Source organism: Rhineura floridana, chromosome 1 (assembly GCF_030035675.1).
Source record: "Rhineura floridana isolate rRhiFlo1 chromosome 1, rRhiFlo1.hap2, whole genome shotgun sequence".
NCBI lineage: Eukaryota > Metazoa > Chordata > Lepidosauria > Squamata > Rhineuridae > Rhineura > Rhineura floridana.
Window position 1 is genome coordinate 4,897,740 of NC_084480.1, and position 15,035 is coordinate 4,912,774.

Here is a 15,035-nt window from a genome sequence, read left to right on the forward strand (position 1 = left end):
ATAAAAGTCAGACATGCTTAACTTTGGCCATATTTTGCCCTTATTTTCCATCTCATTGAGAAACATTGTTCTGCCCAATAACTACCGGCCCCTCTGCAAATTCTAGGCATTTAATATTTTGGGCAAGTTGTTGTTATATCCCACCCTTCCTCCCAGTCGGAGCCCAGGGCGGCAAACAAAAGCACTAAAAACACTCTAAAACATCATAAAAGACTTTAAAATGTATTACTGTGCAACAAAACATCCTTAAAAACATATTAAAACAAAACATCTTTTAAAACATCTTTTAAAAAAATTGTGTAATTCCCTGCCACATGATGTGACGCTGGCCCCCGCCTTAGCAAATTTTAAACGGGGCTAAAACAAATCTATGGAGAGGAGGAGAGAACTGTGGACAACAGGGAGTGGAAGCTTGGGGATCAGAGGCGCTGTTAATCACCAGTGGGAAAGCACTCATGTCCAGCTTATGGGCTGTACAAAAAAATAGTACCTGGGATATTCTGTTCTAATTATTTTATACTGTGAACAAAACATACAAAATAGGCAAACATATTCTACAAATGACATATTACATATTATATTGTAATATTCATCAACTCTGCACCTTACTTCTAAATCATTGCACATTAAGATTGTAGCTTTAATGTAATGTGGTGCAAATACAAATATAATTGGACCCATTTCAGTATGGCTTCAGGTTCAGCTGTGGCACTGAAACTCGCTTGGTCACCCTGGTTGATGACGTTTGCTGGGAGAGCAAAAGAGGCAGTGTGACTGTGCTTGTTCTTGATCTCTCAGTGGCCTTCAATAGTGTTGACCATGGTATCCTTTTGGAGCATCTTGGGGAGGTTGGGGTTGGTGGCACTGTGATTCAGTGGTTCCTCTCACACCTCCAGGGCCACTTTCAAAAACTAGTAATGGGGGCTATCGTTCAGCGCTGTGGGAGCTGTCCTGTGGTGTCCCTCAGGGTTTCATCTTGTCCCTTATGCTATTTTACATCCATATAGAGCCACTGGGAGCTGTCACTGGGAGATTTGGTGTGAGGTGCCATCATTATGCAGATGACACTCAGCTCTACCTTCTGTATCTGGGGAGGCAGATGAAATGTTAGACGGGTGGTTAGAGGTATTGATGGGCTGAATGTGGGCTAACACACTGAAACTGAATCCAAATAAGACAGAGGTGTGATGTGTCCGATTTCTCATGTCAGGGAGGTGTGGAGACAGCCTGTTCTGGACAGGGATGCAGTCCCTTGGAATGATCAGGTTTGTAGCTTGTGGCTGCTTTTAGAGATGCATCCTTGACACTGGTGGCTCAGGTGGCCTTGGTGGCTAGGAGTGTCTTCTTGCAGCTCTGGCTAATTTGCCAGCTGCAACCCCTTTCGGACAGAAATGACTTGGCCCCAGTACTCCATGCTCTGGTAACTTCCAGACTGGATTATTGCAATGTGCTCTGTGTGGGGTTGCCCTTGTAGACAACTTGGAAACTTCAGCTGGTCCAAAATGCAGCAGCCAGATTACGGGTTGGGGTTCCATTTAGATCTTGTATAACCCCTGTTCTGAAACAGCTGCATTGGTTGCCAGTTCATTTCCAGGCGTAATTCAAGGTTCTTACGTTAGTGCTTAAAGTCTTAAACAACTTAGGCCCCAAATATATGAAAGTCTGCCTCCCTTGTTTTTAATAAATTTTTATACCACCTTTCAAAAATAAAATTCTTCCCAAGGTGGTCTATCAAAACACAACAATAAAATATATTTAAAACATTTCAAATAACTTCAATTTTACAGTATTTATCAATGTTAAAACCAGCAAACCCAGTGATAATCCAGACTACACATTTATTATTCATTTGATTTATATCCCACCCTTCCTCCTGTAGGAGCCCAGGGCGGCAAACAATAGCACTAAAAACACTTTTTATGATATTTTAAAACACATTAAAATACAACATATTTAAAAACATTTTTTAAATAAGCTTTAAAAACATCTTTAAAAAAAAGGTTTAAAAACATATTAAAAAGCAATTCCAACACAGATGCAGACTGGGATAAGGTCTCAACTTAAAAGGTTTGTTGAAAGAAGAAAGTCTTTAGTAGGCGCTGAAAAAATAACAGAGATGGCACCTGTCTAATATTTAAGGGGAGGGAATTCCAAAGGGTCGGTGCCAATACACTAAAGGTCCACTTCCTATGTTGTGCAAAATGGACCTCCTGATAAGATGATATCTGCAGGAGGCCCTCACCTGCACAGCACAGGGATCAACTGGGTATATAAGGGGTAATACGGTCTTTCAGGTATTCTGGTCCCAAGCTGTATAGTGCTTTGTACACCAAAACTAGAACCTTGAACAGCCCAGTAGTTAATGGGCAGCCAGTGCAATTCTTTCAGCAGCAGGGTGACATGTTGGCAGTACCCTGCCCCAGTGAGCAGTTGCCAGTGCAGTTCTTTCAGATGCGGGGTAACATTGTCGATACATTCTAGGGTTTGCTTTTACTGTTTAAATCAGCCTAGCCTGATGACATCCAAATGTTGTTGGTCTACAACTCTCATCATCCCTGACTGGATGGGGCTGATGAGAGTTGTGGTTGAAAACGTTTGGAAGGCATCAGGTTGGAGAAGGCTGGTTTGAATGTTGTGGTCTTAAATAATTTTAAATGATTCGTAAGAGCTGCTTTAAGCACGGAGGAAGCAGTTTACGGGTGATTTTAATCAACATTACTCCATAACTAAAAGAAAAAAGAGGACTTGCCTAATATTGGAGGCAGTGCTAAGCAAGGGGATAAAGGGATAATGGACTTTTTTCAACTTTCCTACCTTTTCTTTATAAAGACTACATGAGTATACATGTTTTAAATTTTTAAATTGTGTTTTAAAGTGTTTTTAAAGATGTGTTTTTAAATTTGTATATTTGTTTTAATGGTTTTAGTTACTGTAAACCGCCCAGAGAGCTTTGGCTATGGGGCGGTATACAAATACAATCAATCAATCAATCAATCAGCAAACTATTGTAGAGTCTACTGCATGCTAGCACAACCTTCAACATCAAGTGACTGTAGTAAGTTCAGTGTATCATAATGTAGATACTAGAATGAAAAAGAGGGGTTGTGTGTATTCCATATTCAGATGATGTGAAGATTAAATGGCCTATATTCTAAACCAGGGGCGGAGAACCTCGGGGTCAGAGGTCAAATGCGGCCCTCTAGGCCTCTGTAGTTGGCCCTCAGGACTTTCCACAGGCCACAGCCCTCACTGGCTTCGCTTCACACCCCAAATATTCTTGCCTGGCTGAGATCTGCCCTTGGATTCTGATAAAGCCTCTTGCTTTTCTTACCGGAGAATGAGAGAGGGTTGTGTGAGAGTGTGCGTAGAAACTAGCCTACCATTGCTCTGCCTACTTTTGCCTCTGGCACCCATCACTGGCACGTGGCACCCCAGAAGGGAACGTGGCTCTCAGACTGAAAAAAGTACCCCCATCTCTGCTGTAAACATTATTCTTTCCTTCAAGATGCCACATGGAAATCCTTCCTGTAATTGTTTGAGATCGGCTCCCTTGATGTCAATTTCTCCTTGTAAAAGGGGGAAAAAAGATAAAGTAGTTTTATTTATTTTATTTATTTTTATTTATTTATTATTTGATTTATATCCCGCTCTTCCTCCCAGCAGCAGCCCATATCCCTATCCTTTGTTTTTTCTCCCCTTTTACTGCATCTGCTTGTGCCTGTGGCAGCTCATGCCCCAACAAAGGTGTTGTTAATGTGCCGCAGAACTCTCTGTTGTAACTGGGGCTGGCCCTGTCACTTGGCAGATGGTAGAAGGGAGGGAGGGGCCGCATAGTAGTGGAGGACAGAGCTGTGTGCACCGCGCAACCTCCCTTTTGTCCCCTAAGCGAGCCAGTTGCCATCAGGCACGCTGGAGGATTCAGTCCTGTCGCCAGCATTCACGTAAGTTCCAAACTGCCAGTCCAGTCGGCTTTTGTATATGGAAAGGGAGGGAATATCATCTTGACCTTTGCCTCAAGCACAAAAGGATCTTGGCCTGGCCCTGGTTGTAACAGCTGTTGATACTTCCATCTTTGTTGGATTTGTCTATTCTTCCTTGGCATTCTGCAAGGGCCCATTTTTAAGCCCCTTAACAGTTGCTCTTCTCCACTTTCTGAACTACACAGGAAATTGGCTATTTTAGATTTGGATGTGGAGTTTCTACTGGGGTTTCAGTCCCCCCTCCTCCCGCCCCCACCCAGCCGAGAAGGCCGCAACTGTCAGTGTCAGCTTTGTTTATTTTATTTAGTTATGTTATGTAACAAAATTTATATACCACTTGATTGTGAGAAACCTCTAGGTGGTTGACAAAAAGAATAAAAACGGTTAAAAACAAATAATTAAAAACATTTTAGAAGTTGATAAAACAACAGTAGACTAAAAGAGATTAAAATACACAAGCATCTGTGTGTCTGGACAGGCTTGCCTAAACAGAAATGTTTTAAGCAGGCGCTGAAAAGAGTGCAGCGAAGGTGCCTGCCTGATGTCAATAGGCAGGGAGTTCCCTAATTTGATTGTGCCTAGTGACTTCTGTTCTGCTTTTCCTAGGAGCAGCAGAGCCACCAACCCCCCACTACAACAACTCCATTTTGTGGGATCTGGTGATGGACTCTAACCTGCACTACCTCTCCGGGGCAGCCCATGATTTTCAAGGCATGCGGGATGGGGTGTCTCTCCTCAAAGTCTGGTTGCGTCAACGTGAGCTTGATAAGGTAACTGGTCCTGTGCAGGAGCAAGAGGTCTAAGGCAGCTTGCTTGCTAGCCCCAGAAGCTGGCTGTTGTGGCGAGATGGAGTGGGAGAAGTGCTATCTTGGTAGTAAAATTTCTATTGGGGTGTGAGGGCCCATCTATCTCAGTATTGTCTACCCTGACTGGCAGCAGCTCTCCAGGATTTCAGACAGGGTCTTTCCCAGCCCTACCTGGATTTGAACTTAGGACCTTCTGCATGCAAAGCAGATGCTCTTCCACTGAGCTGCAGCTACAGCTCTTACCAAATGCAAATTCCTGGTGGTAGGTTTGACCTGTAAGCATCTGCATAGATTCTGCAATTGTACCATGGAAAGATGGATTCTTCACTTTGTGTAAATCATGCTTTATTATTGTTGTTGTTGTTGTTGTTGCCACTTGACACCTAAGAAGCCTCCAAGCGACTTTCAAAATTTTAAAAGCATGAGACATGACATAAAATCAGAAAAGAGCACTGCGTTAAAATAAAAGCCATGCAGTAACGTATAAAACGAACCTGATAAAACAGCAGCAAAAACTACTCTCTAATAGACAGAAAAAAATCATTGACCAAATGTGCATGAATCTCTAGTTTGCATATTGTGATCTACAGTTCAGTTTTGTACGTCCTCCCCGCACCTTCCCGCAACCTACAGAAAGCTATTTTAGACATCTAGTGTTGCCCAACACTTTCAAGCATATATTTGCAGCCTTAAGGGCTTGAACTGGATGTTTTGTTTTTTTAAATAAATAATAAAAGCTGAGGTCTGCATGAAGCTTGAACTGAGCATCCCATTCTGTGTTGTTTTTGCATTCCTGCAGAACCACAGCAACTTACCACACCCTCAGCACCCTGTTCTTGAGATCTCTCCTTTGCAGCCTCTCTTTCATAGCTGTAAAATGCCAACTCTTGACCACCTGCCTCTTGCAGTTTTTGCAGAGTTGAAGGAAACAAGGATTTGTAAAGCACTGTACGTGCCAAAATGCCCTTTGCCAACTTGGTGCCCTCCAGATGGCTGGAGTTCCAACCTGAGGAAACCAGGTTGGTGAAGGCTGAAGTGAGATCCCTTTGGATGATGTTTAAAAAAAAAAGTCCTGGGCAGCTCCAGGTTACCCTTCTAAAACAGAACAAGTCATAATTCTGATACAAAGATTGTGTCCTGGTAGAAGTTGGCAGGGGGAGGCAGGAATCCATAGCGGAAGAGAACCTTCTTTCACCTGTTATTGCATTCTGTCATTCTTGTCTGTCTCTCCCCCTATCCACACTCTTTCCAGGGCCTTGGGTGTTTCAATGGCTTCATGGTCTCCATGTTGGTGGCATACCTCTTGGACAAGCAAAAGATCAACAAGGTGATGAGTGGTTACCAGGTGTTGAGGAATGTCCTTCAGTTCTTGGGTAAGTTCGGTGTGCTTTGACTTTGAGGTGCAAGGTGATTAGTCCTTGTTTGTGGAGCTCTCTGCCTTTCTCCCCTTGACTACAGGCTGGTCAGCTCACTCAACAGAACAAAGCACTAGAATCCTCCCTGGACTCTGATTGGGTGGTGATGGTAGTAATAACATTTCTGACTGTTTCCCCTTGTAAGAAGTGTTCTGCGTTCACCTTGAGCTAGAATCTGTTTTCTTCCAATGTGCTGCCCATTAGCTACCGGGCCAAGTTCAAGGTTCTAGTTTTGGTGTACAAAGCCCTATATAGCTTGGGACCAGGATACCTGAAAGATCGTCTTAAGAACATAAACATAAGAACATAAGAACATAAGAAGAGCCTGCTGGATCAGGCCAGTGGCCCATCTAGTCCAGCATCCTGTTCTCACAGTGGCCAACCAGGTGCCTGGGGGAAGCCCGCAAGCAGGACCCGAGTGCAAGAACACTCTCCCCTCCTGAGGCTTCTGGCAACTGGTTTTCAGAAGCATGCTGCCTCTGACTAGGGTGGCACAGCACAGCCATCACGGCTAGTAGCCATTGATAGCCCTGTCCTCCATGAATTTGTCTAATCTTCTTTTAAAGCCATCCAAGCTGGTGGCCATTACTGCATCTTGTGGGAGCAAATTCCATAGTTTAACTATGCGCTGAGTAAAGAAGTACTTCCTTTTGTCTGTCCTGAATCTTCCAACATTCAGCTTCTTTGAATGTCCACGAGTTCTAGTATTATGAGAGAGGGAGAAGAACTTTTCTCTATCCACTTTCTCAATGCCATGCATAATTTTATACACTTCTATCATGTGTCCTGTGACCCGCCTTTTCTCTAAACTAAAAAGCCCCAAATGCTGCAACCTTTCCTTGTAAGGGAGTCGCTCCATCCCCTTGATCATTCCGATTGCCCTCCTCTGAACCTTTTCCAACTCTAGAATATCCTTTTTGAGATGAGGCAACCAGAACTGTACACAGTATTCCAAATGCGGCTGCACCATAGATTTATAGAACGGCATTATGATATCGGCTGTTTTATTTTCAATACCTTTCCTAATTATCGCTAGCATGGAATTTGCCTTTTTCACAGCTGCCGCACACTGGGTCGACATTTTCATCGTGCTGTCCACTACAACCCCGAGGTCTCTCTCCTGGTCGGTCACCACCAGTTCAGACCCCATGAGCGTATATGTGAAATTTAGAATTTTTGCTCCAATATGCATAATTTTACACTTGTTTATATTGAATTGCATTTGCCATTTTTCCGCCCATTCCCTCAGATTGGAGAGGTCTTTTTGGAGCTCTTCACAATCCCTTTTTGTTTTAACAACCCTGAACAATTTAGTGTCGTCAGCAAACTTGGCCACTTCACTGCTCACTCCTAATTCTAGGTCATTAATGAACAAGTTGAAAAGTACAGGTCCCAATACCGATCCTTGAGGGACTCCACTTTCTACAGCCCTCCATTGGGAGAACTGTCCGTTTATTCCTACTCTCTGCTTTCTGCTTCTTAACCAATTCCTTATCCCTTATATACCCAGTCGATCACTGCACTCTGCAGGTGAGGGCCCCCTGCAGATACCATCTTATCAGGAGGTCCATTCTGCACAACATAGGAAATGGACCTTTAGTGTGGCAGCACCTATCCTGTGGAATTCCCTTAAATGTTAGACAGGTGCAATCTCTGTTATCTTTTTGGTGTCTACTGAAGACTTTCAACAAGCCTTTTAAGTAGAGACCTTATCCCAGTCTGTGTCTGTGTTGGAATTACTTTTTTAGACGTTTTTAAACCTTTTTTAAAAGATGTTTTGTTTTAATATGTTTTTGAAAATGCTTTGTTTTAATATGTTTTAAAGTCTTTTGTTTTTTAAGATGTTTTAGAGGGTTTTTGTGTTTTTGCTGCCCTCTTCTTCTAGGAGGAAGGGTGGAATATAAATTTAATAACTAAATAATAGATTTCTAGATGTAGGGAGTTTCTTACAAGGAGAAACACTCAAAGTCATGATTCCTTCCTCTGGATTGCTACATTCTAGGAGGGATGTGGATTTTCTTAGAAATGTGTAGCTTGGCTCTGAAACTCCTCCCTTTCCTTTCCGTTGAGGTCTTTTGGGGGGGGGATGTGGGGGTTTGCTTCTGGTGTGTGTAAGCTTGTTGGTCATCTGCCCTCACCTTCTGATCCCTTTACCTTGCATGCAGCTTCCTGTGTTTAAACCTTGCAGAGATCTTTTTAGGAGGAGTGGGACATATCCACTAAAGGCTCCAGAACTGCAGCCGGGGAGCTTCTAGTGGTCTTGGGGAAGGATTTCTTCAGACATCTCTTTTCCCAGAAGCCCCATCCTTCATTCATTACAAATGCCTCAGCCATCTGCCTCCTCCCACCCCATCCCAGAGCCATAATTGAACTACGGAATTCTCTACCATCAACCTGGACGGCTTTAAACGAGGATTAGACAAATTCATGGAGGACAAGGCTCTGTTAATGGCGATTAGCCACAATGGGTGTGTTCTTCCTCCACTGTTGGAATCAGTGTGCCCCTGGATACCAGTTGCTGAGAACCACAAGTGAGGAGAGGGCTGTTGCACTCAAGTCCTGCTTGCGGGTTTCCCATTAAGGCATTTGGTTGGCCACTGTGAGGACAGAGTGCAGGACTTGATGGATCATTGGCCTCAACCAGCAGCCAGGCTCTTGTTCTTACTTCCCTCCCTGAAACCTTTTGCTTACTCATTTCTACATTAAGATTGCAATTCCCTTTTCCCAAAAGATTTGGGGAAAATTAATGCCCACCTTGACTGCTGTTGCCACAACCCATAGCTTTGGTTGGCCGTAAAACGGTCCTCTGCCTTTCTCTTCCCACTTCTGCGAAAAGGTTTGTGTTTTTGCAACCCGTGAGCGACTGTTTGATCTTTTTTTTTTTTAATGTTTAAAAAAGCAGTCCCAGGCTATGGTCTGAAGGCACATGAGGCCAGCTCAGGGTCAGGTCTGGTCAGTGCCTGGATGGGAGACTGCCTGGGAACCATATGTAAGCCGCCTTGGGTTACATGAAAAAAGAAAGGTAATAAATGTAATAAATAATAATAATGTTTCTGTCTTCCTTTCCAGCTGCTACAGACCTCAGTACCTCTGGAATCAGCCTTTCAAAGGATGGCGATGCCTTGCTGGTAAGAGTGTGCGTTGAGGTACTTGGGGTGCTGATTAGGGCAGCCAGGGCGGACTCTATTTATTTATTCATTATGCTTATAGCCCTCCTTTCGTCCAAGGAGCTCAAGGTGGGGTACGTGGTTCTCTCCTCTTGTTTTATCCTCACAACAACCCTGTGAGGTAGGTTACTATGAGAGGTAGTGACTGGCTCAAGGTCATCCAGTGAGCTTCATGGCTAAATGGGGATTTGAACTCTGGCCTCCCAGGTCCTACTCTGACACTCTAAACTGCTATTCCACACTGGCTGTCTTCACAGTATGGCCTGCCCTCCTCTCCTGATTTTTTAAATTTTATATTTCCATTGGTATGCTGGATGACTAAACCAAAGTTACATAAAACAATGACATTTAAGTTTATACAAAGTGATGAGAATCTTGGGAGAAATCATTGTTTTGCAGAAGGATTGGGCTGGGGGCCGGGACCCACCCATCTGCTATTTGTAATTGATGTTGAGTGGCATCTGAGACAGTGGCGAGAGAGAGGCAGAGAGGTGTGTGCAGGAATTGGTTTTCTTCCTATGAGCTGGATGTTGGGGAAGCTCAGTAGCAGACCACCTGCTTTGCACGGAGAAGGTTGCTAGTTCAGTCCCTGACATCTCCAGGTAGGGCTGGGAGAGACCCTGCTAGAAACCCTGGGCACCTGCTGCCAGTCAGTGTAGACAATACTAAGCTAGATGGACTGTTGGTCTACTCGTGTATGGCAGCCCCCTATGTTCCTAAGATTCAAAACAAACGAAAGGAAGTACTTCTTCACGCAGCGCATAGTTGAACTATGGGATTTGGTTCAGCCCTGAAGTTTAAAAAAGGGGTCTCACATAGCAAGTGATGGGAAGGACCTTTCTCTTCTTGAGACCCTGGGGAGCTGCTGCCTGCCAGAGTAGACAATAGTAGGCTAAAATGCGCTGATCCTTGTATAAGGCACCTTACTGTGTTCAGGGGAATTGGGAGTGTCTGTTTATTTATTTATTTATTATTTGATTTATATCCCACCCTTCCAGTAGCAGCCCAGGGCGGCAAAGAAAAGCACTAAAAACTTTAAAACATAAAAACAAACTTTAAAACACATTAAAAGAAAACATCTTCAAAAACGGTTCTTAAAAGAAAAGCTTTCACAACATCTTCTAAGATTAAAAACATATTAAAAAAGGTTTAAGAACGTATTAAAAAGTACTCATGTATTTTTTGGTCAGTTTTCTAGTTGTGTCTAGTTGTCCTGTCATAAGGACTAGAACTCATGGACGTCCAGTGAAGTTAAACGTTGGAAGATTCAGGACAGAAAAAAGAAAGTCCTTCTTCACCCGGCGCAGAGTTAAACTATGGAATCCGCTCCCACAAGAGGAGTGATGGCTGCCATCTTGGGTGGCTTTAAAAGCGGATTAGGCAGAATCATGGAGAAGTAGATTGGCTACTAATCTTGATGATGATGATGAAGCAGCATGTCTCTTAAGTGTCAGTTGCTGGGACACCGCGTAAGAGAGGGCTGCTGTCCTCCTGCCAGGCCTCTGTGCTTCCTCTAGGCCGGTGATTGGCCACTGTGGGGAACAAAGGCTAAATAGGCCTTTGGTCTGATCCAACAGGGGCTCTTCTTGTGCTCTTACTAATCAAAGCTTCCGTGCCAATGTCAAACAGAGGGCAGTTGTTGGCTCCAATCTCTGATAGTGTTGACTGAAGATGTCAAGTGGCTTTTGTGGGGATGTTAAATGCAGGACAGTCCTCTGTACTGCCCTCTGCTGCAGATGGAGGATGAGGCATGTTTTTTTGCAACTCTGCGGGACATATATCTTTCCTTGCCAGAAGCTGCCTCCTTCTCGGCTAGCAAATCATCTACATTGAATATTAAGTTTGTTCTCTCTCTCTTTTTCTTTTTAAGCCTACATTAGCTGACTTCCACAGGGCATTCCACGTGGTCTTTGTCGACCCTTCGGGGTTGGTGAACCTGTGTGCAGATATGACTGCCTCCACATATAAGCAGGTAAATGTGGTGATGGGTTAGCCCAGCTTTTGTCAACCAGGTGTCCTCCTGATGTTTTGGACTGCAACCCACATCAACCCTAGCCAGCCCGTGATAACTTTACCAATATTTATTTATTTATTTACCAACCAACCAACCAATTAATTAATTAAACTCATATCACGCACTTCCTCCTAGAAGGAGCCCAGGGCGGCAAACAGAAACAATAAAAGCACTCTAAAACATCTTAAAAACAAAAGACTTTAAAACTAATTAAACATCTTTGGAAACATCTTTCTTTAAAAAAAAAAAAAGCTTTGAAAACGTCTAAAAAAGCAATGCCAACACAGACGCAGACTGGGATGAGGTCTCTACTTAAGAGGCTTGTTGAAAGAGGAAGGTCTTCAGTAGGCGCCAAAAAGATAACAGCGATGGCGCCTGTCTAATATTTAAGGGAGGAGATTCCAAAGGGTGGGTGCCGCAACACTAAAGGTCCATTTTTATGTTGTGTGGGACAGATAGGACGGTATCTGCAGGAGGAGAGTGACTTGCTGAGGGTTACCTGGATTTGAACCAGGCTCCTGTGTCCAAGCCCAGTGGCATCTGCTGCTCTACATTGGCCCGTGCCAATGGATCATGGAAGCAGAAGAGAGAAGGGAGCTTGTGTTGGCAGCCTGGGCCAGAGCTATTTTGTATGGACCCTCTGAGATACGTTGATGGCAACAGCTGTATTGTGGTCCACTTGACAGAGTTGATCTCTGTTAGGTGCCTAAATATGTGTGGTCTTGCTCTTCCTTAGGTTCAGTTTGAAGCCAAGCACTCGATGGAGGTTCTGGATGACAAAACAGTGGATGGCTTCCAGTTGCTGCTCATGACACCCAAGCCTCTGATCCGAGCCTTTGACCACGTGTTCCAGTATGTTCTTTTCATGGGAAGGGAAGACGCTGCCCGATTGGGCCTCTGTTGTTACTGGAACTACAGTGGGCTAAATGTTACTCCTTTGGCACTGTGCCTACCTTTCTTAGAATCCTGAAACCCCCAGCTTGCTATCTTGCTATAATGTCTGTTATGTTCAAGGGTAATATGTATTTACCAGTATGGAACGTGACTGGGTGTAGCCTTCAGTTTCCTAAGCTGAGCGACTGCTTTCTTTTTTAAAAGAGAAAGAGTTGGCATCCAGCCTTTAAACCTTCATCCTGACTTCTGGGTCCCTTTGGACCCAGGTGCACTTTTCATTGTGTAATGTACACATAAGTAGATCTAAAGGGGTGTCCTTCTAGGACATTGTCACAAATTTTAACCTGTACAGTGTCCCCAAATTTCAACCAGTTACCACTTACTGTTTTCCTTCTGGAAACAAAAACACCACTAGGGCACAAAAAGGCCTCAGCAAAAATCCCTTGTTCAAATTTCTGCCTTTTACTAGGGCACAAAAAGGCCTCAGCAAAAATCCCTTGTTCAAATTTCTGCCTTTTATTGTATAATTTACAGGGGCGAAACTGGCAATCCCACCCCATGTATATGGTCTGCCTAGTAAACGTTGCAAGACGTCATCCTAAGAGTCGGAAATGACTTGCACTACAAGTGCGGGGACACCTTTACCTTTAGACCTACAGGGTTGTCCTCCTAGGATATTGTCACAAACTGTCACTTGTACAACATCTCCAAATTTCAGCCAGTTAACTCTTACTGTTTCCCTTCTTGAAAGAAACAAACAAAAAAACCCACTATGGTCCAAATACACCAGTTTACTCAAGATGCATGGAGAAGGAGCCAATATGTACTGCTCAGAAAAATTCTACCACCTCTGAATAAGTGTTTTTGGCTCAAAGTGCTTTGCTTGCATCAAGCACACTTGTGGTGACCCCAAAAAAGAAAGGTTTCTGAGGTACAAAGTGAACGCACACTTCCGTTGGAAATTTCATTGGAGTTGAAATATATCCCCAAGTCAGGCAAGTGTGATTATTTTTAACAGTCTGGATTAAGGTCAGGACGGTAAAGATTTTGCTCCAATTTCATGTATGTGCTGAAAAAGTGCATGGTGTGAGTTTTTGGGCACAAAACCCAGCTTTGTGGGTTTTAATTTTCATTTTTTTAAAGTCTGTAGTCCTTATGTTGCATTGATCGGTTAGAAGCTGTGGGCACCATCAAGAGAAATGTAGTAATTCATGCTCAGAATACCTGTTTTTATCCCCCCTTCCCGTGACAGACACAATAAAAAAAAGAGTAGATGTCCATAGAGTTGGAAACAGGCTGTAGCTCAACGGTAGAGCAGGTGCTTTGCATATGGAACATCCAAAGGTTTCAACTCCCAGTTAAAAGAGTCATTTAGCAGGGGATGGGGAAGGCTTCTACTTGAGATGCTCAAGAGCTACTGCCTGTCAAAATAAACCAGGCTTCTCCAACATGGTGCCCTCCAGATGTTTTGGACTACAACTCCCATCAGCCCCAGCCAGCACAGCCGATGGGAGTTGTAGTCTGAAACATCTGGAGGGCACCTAGTTGGTGAAGCCTGGAATAGACAAGGGGTGAGTTATGAAATAGGTTCATTTGCATAATTAATGCTGGCTGCAGAATCCTGCCTTTCTGGGAGCAGAGCCTAAGCACAGAATTTTTATTTCTTTTAAACCGCCGCGTGTGCACAGCATGTGCAAAGATGCTTATCGTGACCTACATTCCCGGCAGTGACTGTGTCTCCTCTTGTCTCAGCCTCACGCATGCCTCGAAGCTACAGGCAGCCTCCAAGAAGATGCAGCTTCTGAACGAACTGATAGACCATGGTGGGAATTATGCGGCTGCGGCTCTGCCTCTCCTCATCAGGTTGCTGGAAAGTGGGCTGGCCCAGAGGAGCCTCCTGCTCACACATAGTCTACCCCAGACTCCGCCGGTAATTAACAACTCGGGTCCAGGATACCTATAACTCCTGCCTGATCACTGAGGTCTATGGGGGAGTCACTGTTAGTTGACCAGCAAGGCTCAGGTGCATGCTTTTAATCCACCAGGACAAGTGTTTTCACTATTGTGGACCCAGTTTTTTATTTTTATTATTTTTATTATTATTATTATTATTACGATTGATTGGTTGCATTTATGTACCGCCCCAAAGCCAATGCTCTCTGGGCGGTTTACAACCATTTTTTATGGAGTTCCCTTCCAGTTGAGGTCAGACAGGCCCCCTCCCTGTTACCTTCCAGCACTTACTGAAGACTTCCCCCTGCCCCCAGCAGGCTTTTTAATTGAATTTTATAGTTTTAACTCATTTTTCATTTCATTGTACTGAGTTTCCTGTACTCTGCTTAGAGGCGACTGTAATTTAAGTGGTGTATAAATAATGATTTGCATTTAAGATCATATTTATCCCACCATTCTTCTAAAAGTTCATAGCACCCAAATTGTCTGAGAACCTTTTCCAAATACAATTGAGGGTGGCTGGGTGTGCAGAAGATTCCCGAAAGATTCTCCTGCTGCAACATACATATTGTGGTTGATTGGCTGTGTGCTTACCTGTGGATTTTTCCAGGGTGGCTCATCTAATTTTGCTCCTCCATTTTTCCCCTCCAGTGGCCCATCGATGCTGATCCCCCAAAGCACAAAGATGTCGGGTCTCTTTCATTTGGGCTTCTGCTGACCCCCGATTTTGCTAGCGGGATCTTGGAGAGGGGGCCTGAGGCAGACAGACCCGAGGTGAGACTGGAATAGTTCTCTGGCGCCCTCTG

The 15,035-nt window shown here is 43.9% G+C and overlaps 1 protein-coding gene across 3 annotated transcripts in view; it reads left to right on the forward strand.

Moving 5' to 3' along the window:
• The window catches only part of NOL6 (nucleolar protein 6), a 71,898-nt gene that overhangs the window by 10,917 nt on the left and 45,946 nt on the right, over window positions 1-15,035 (forward strand). For 2 of the 3 annotated variants that reach the window (XM_061613345.1, XM_061613343.1), the window contains 8 exons: window positions 2,927-3,055; window positions 4,587-4,750; window positions 6,039-6,159; window positions 9,271-9,329; window positions 11,239-11,340; window positions 12,119-12,234; window positions 14,029-14,206; window positions 14,881-15,003. In XM_061613345.1, coding sequence (XP_061469329.1) covers window positions 2,927-3,055; window positions 4,587-4,750; window positions 6,039-6,159; window positions 9,271-9,329; window positions 11,239-11,340; window positions 12,119-12,234; window positions 14,029-14,206; window positions 14,881-15,003 — 992 coding nt within the window. The remainder of the gene's footprint in view (window positions 1-2,926; window positions 3,056-4,586; window positions 4,751-6,038; window positions 6,160-9,270; window positions 9,330-11,238; window positions 11,341-12,118; window positions 12,235-14,028; window positions 14,207-14,880; window positions 15,004-15,035) is intronic. The other variant, XM_061613344.1, reaches the window with a different exon arrangement.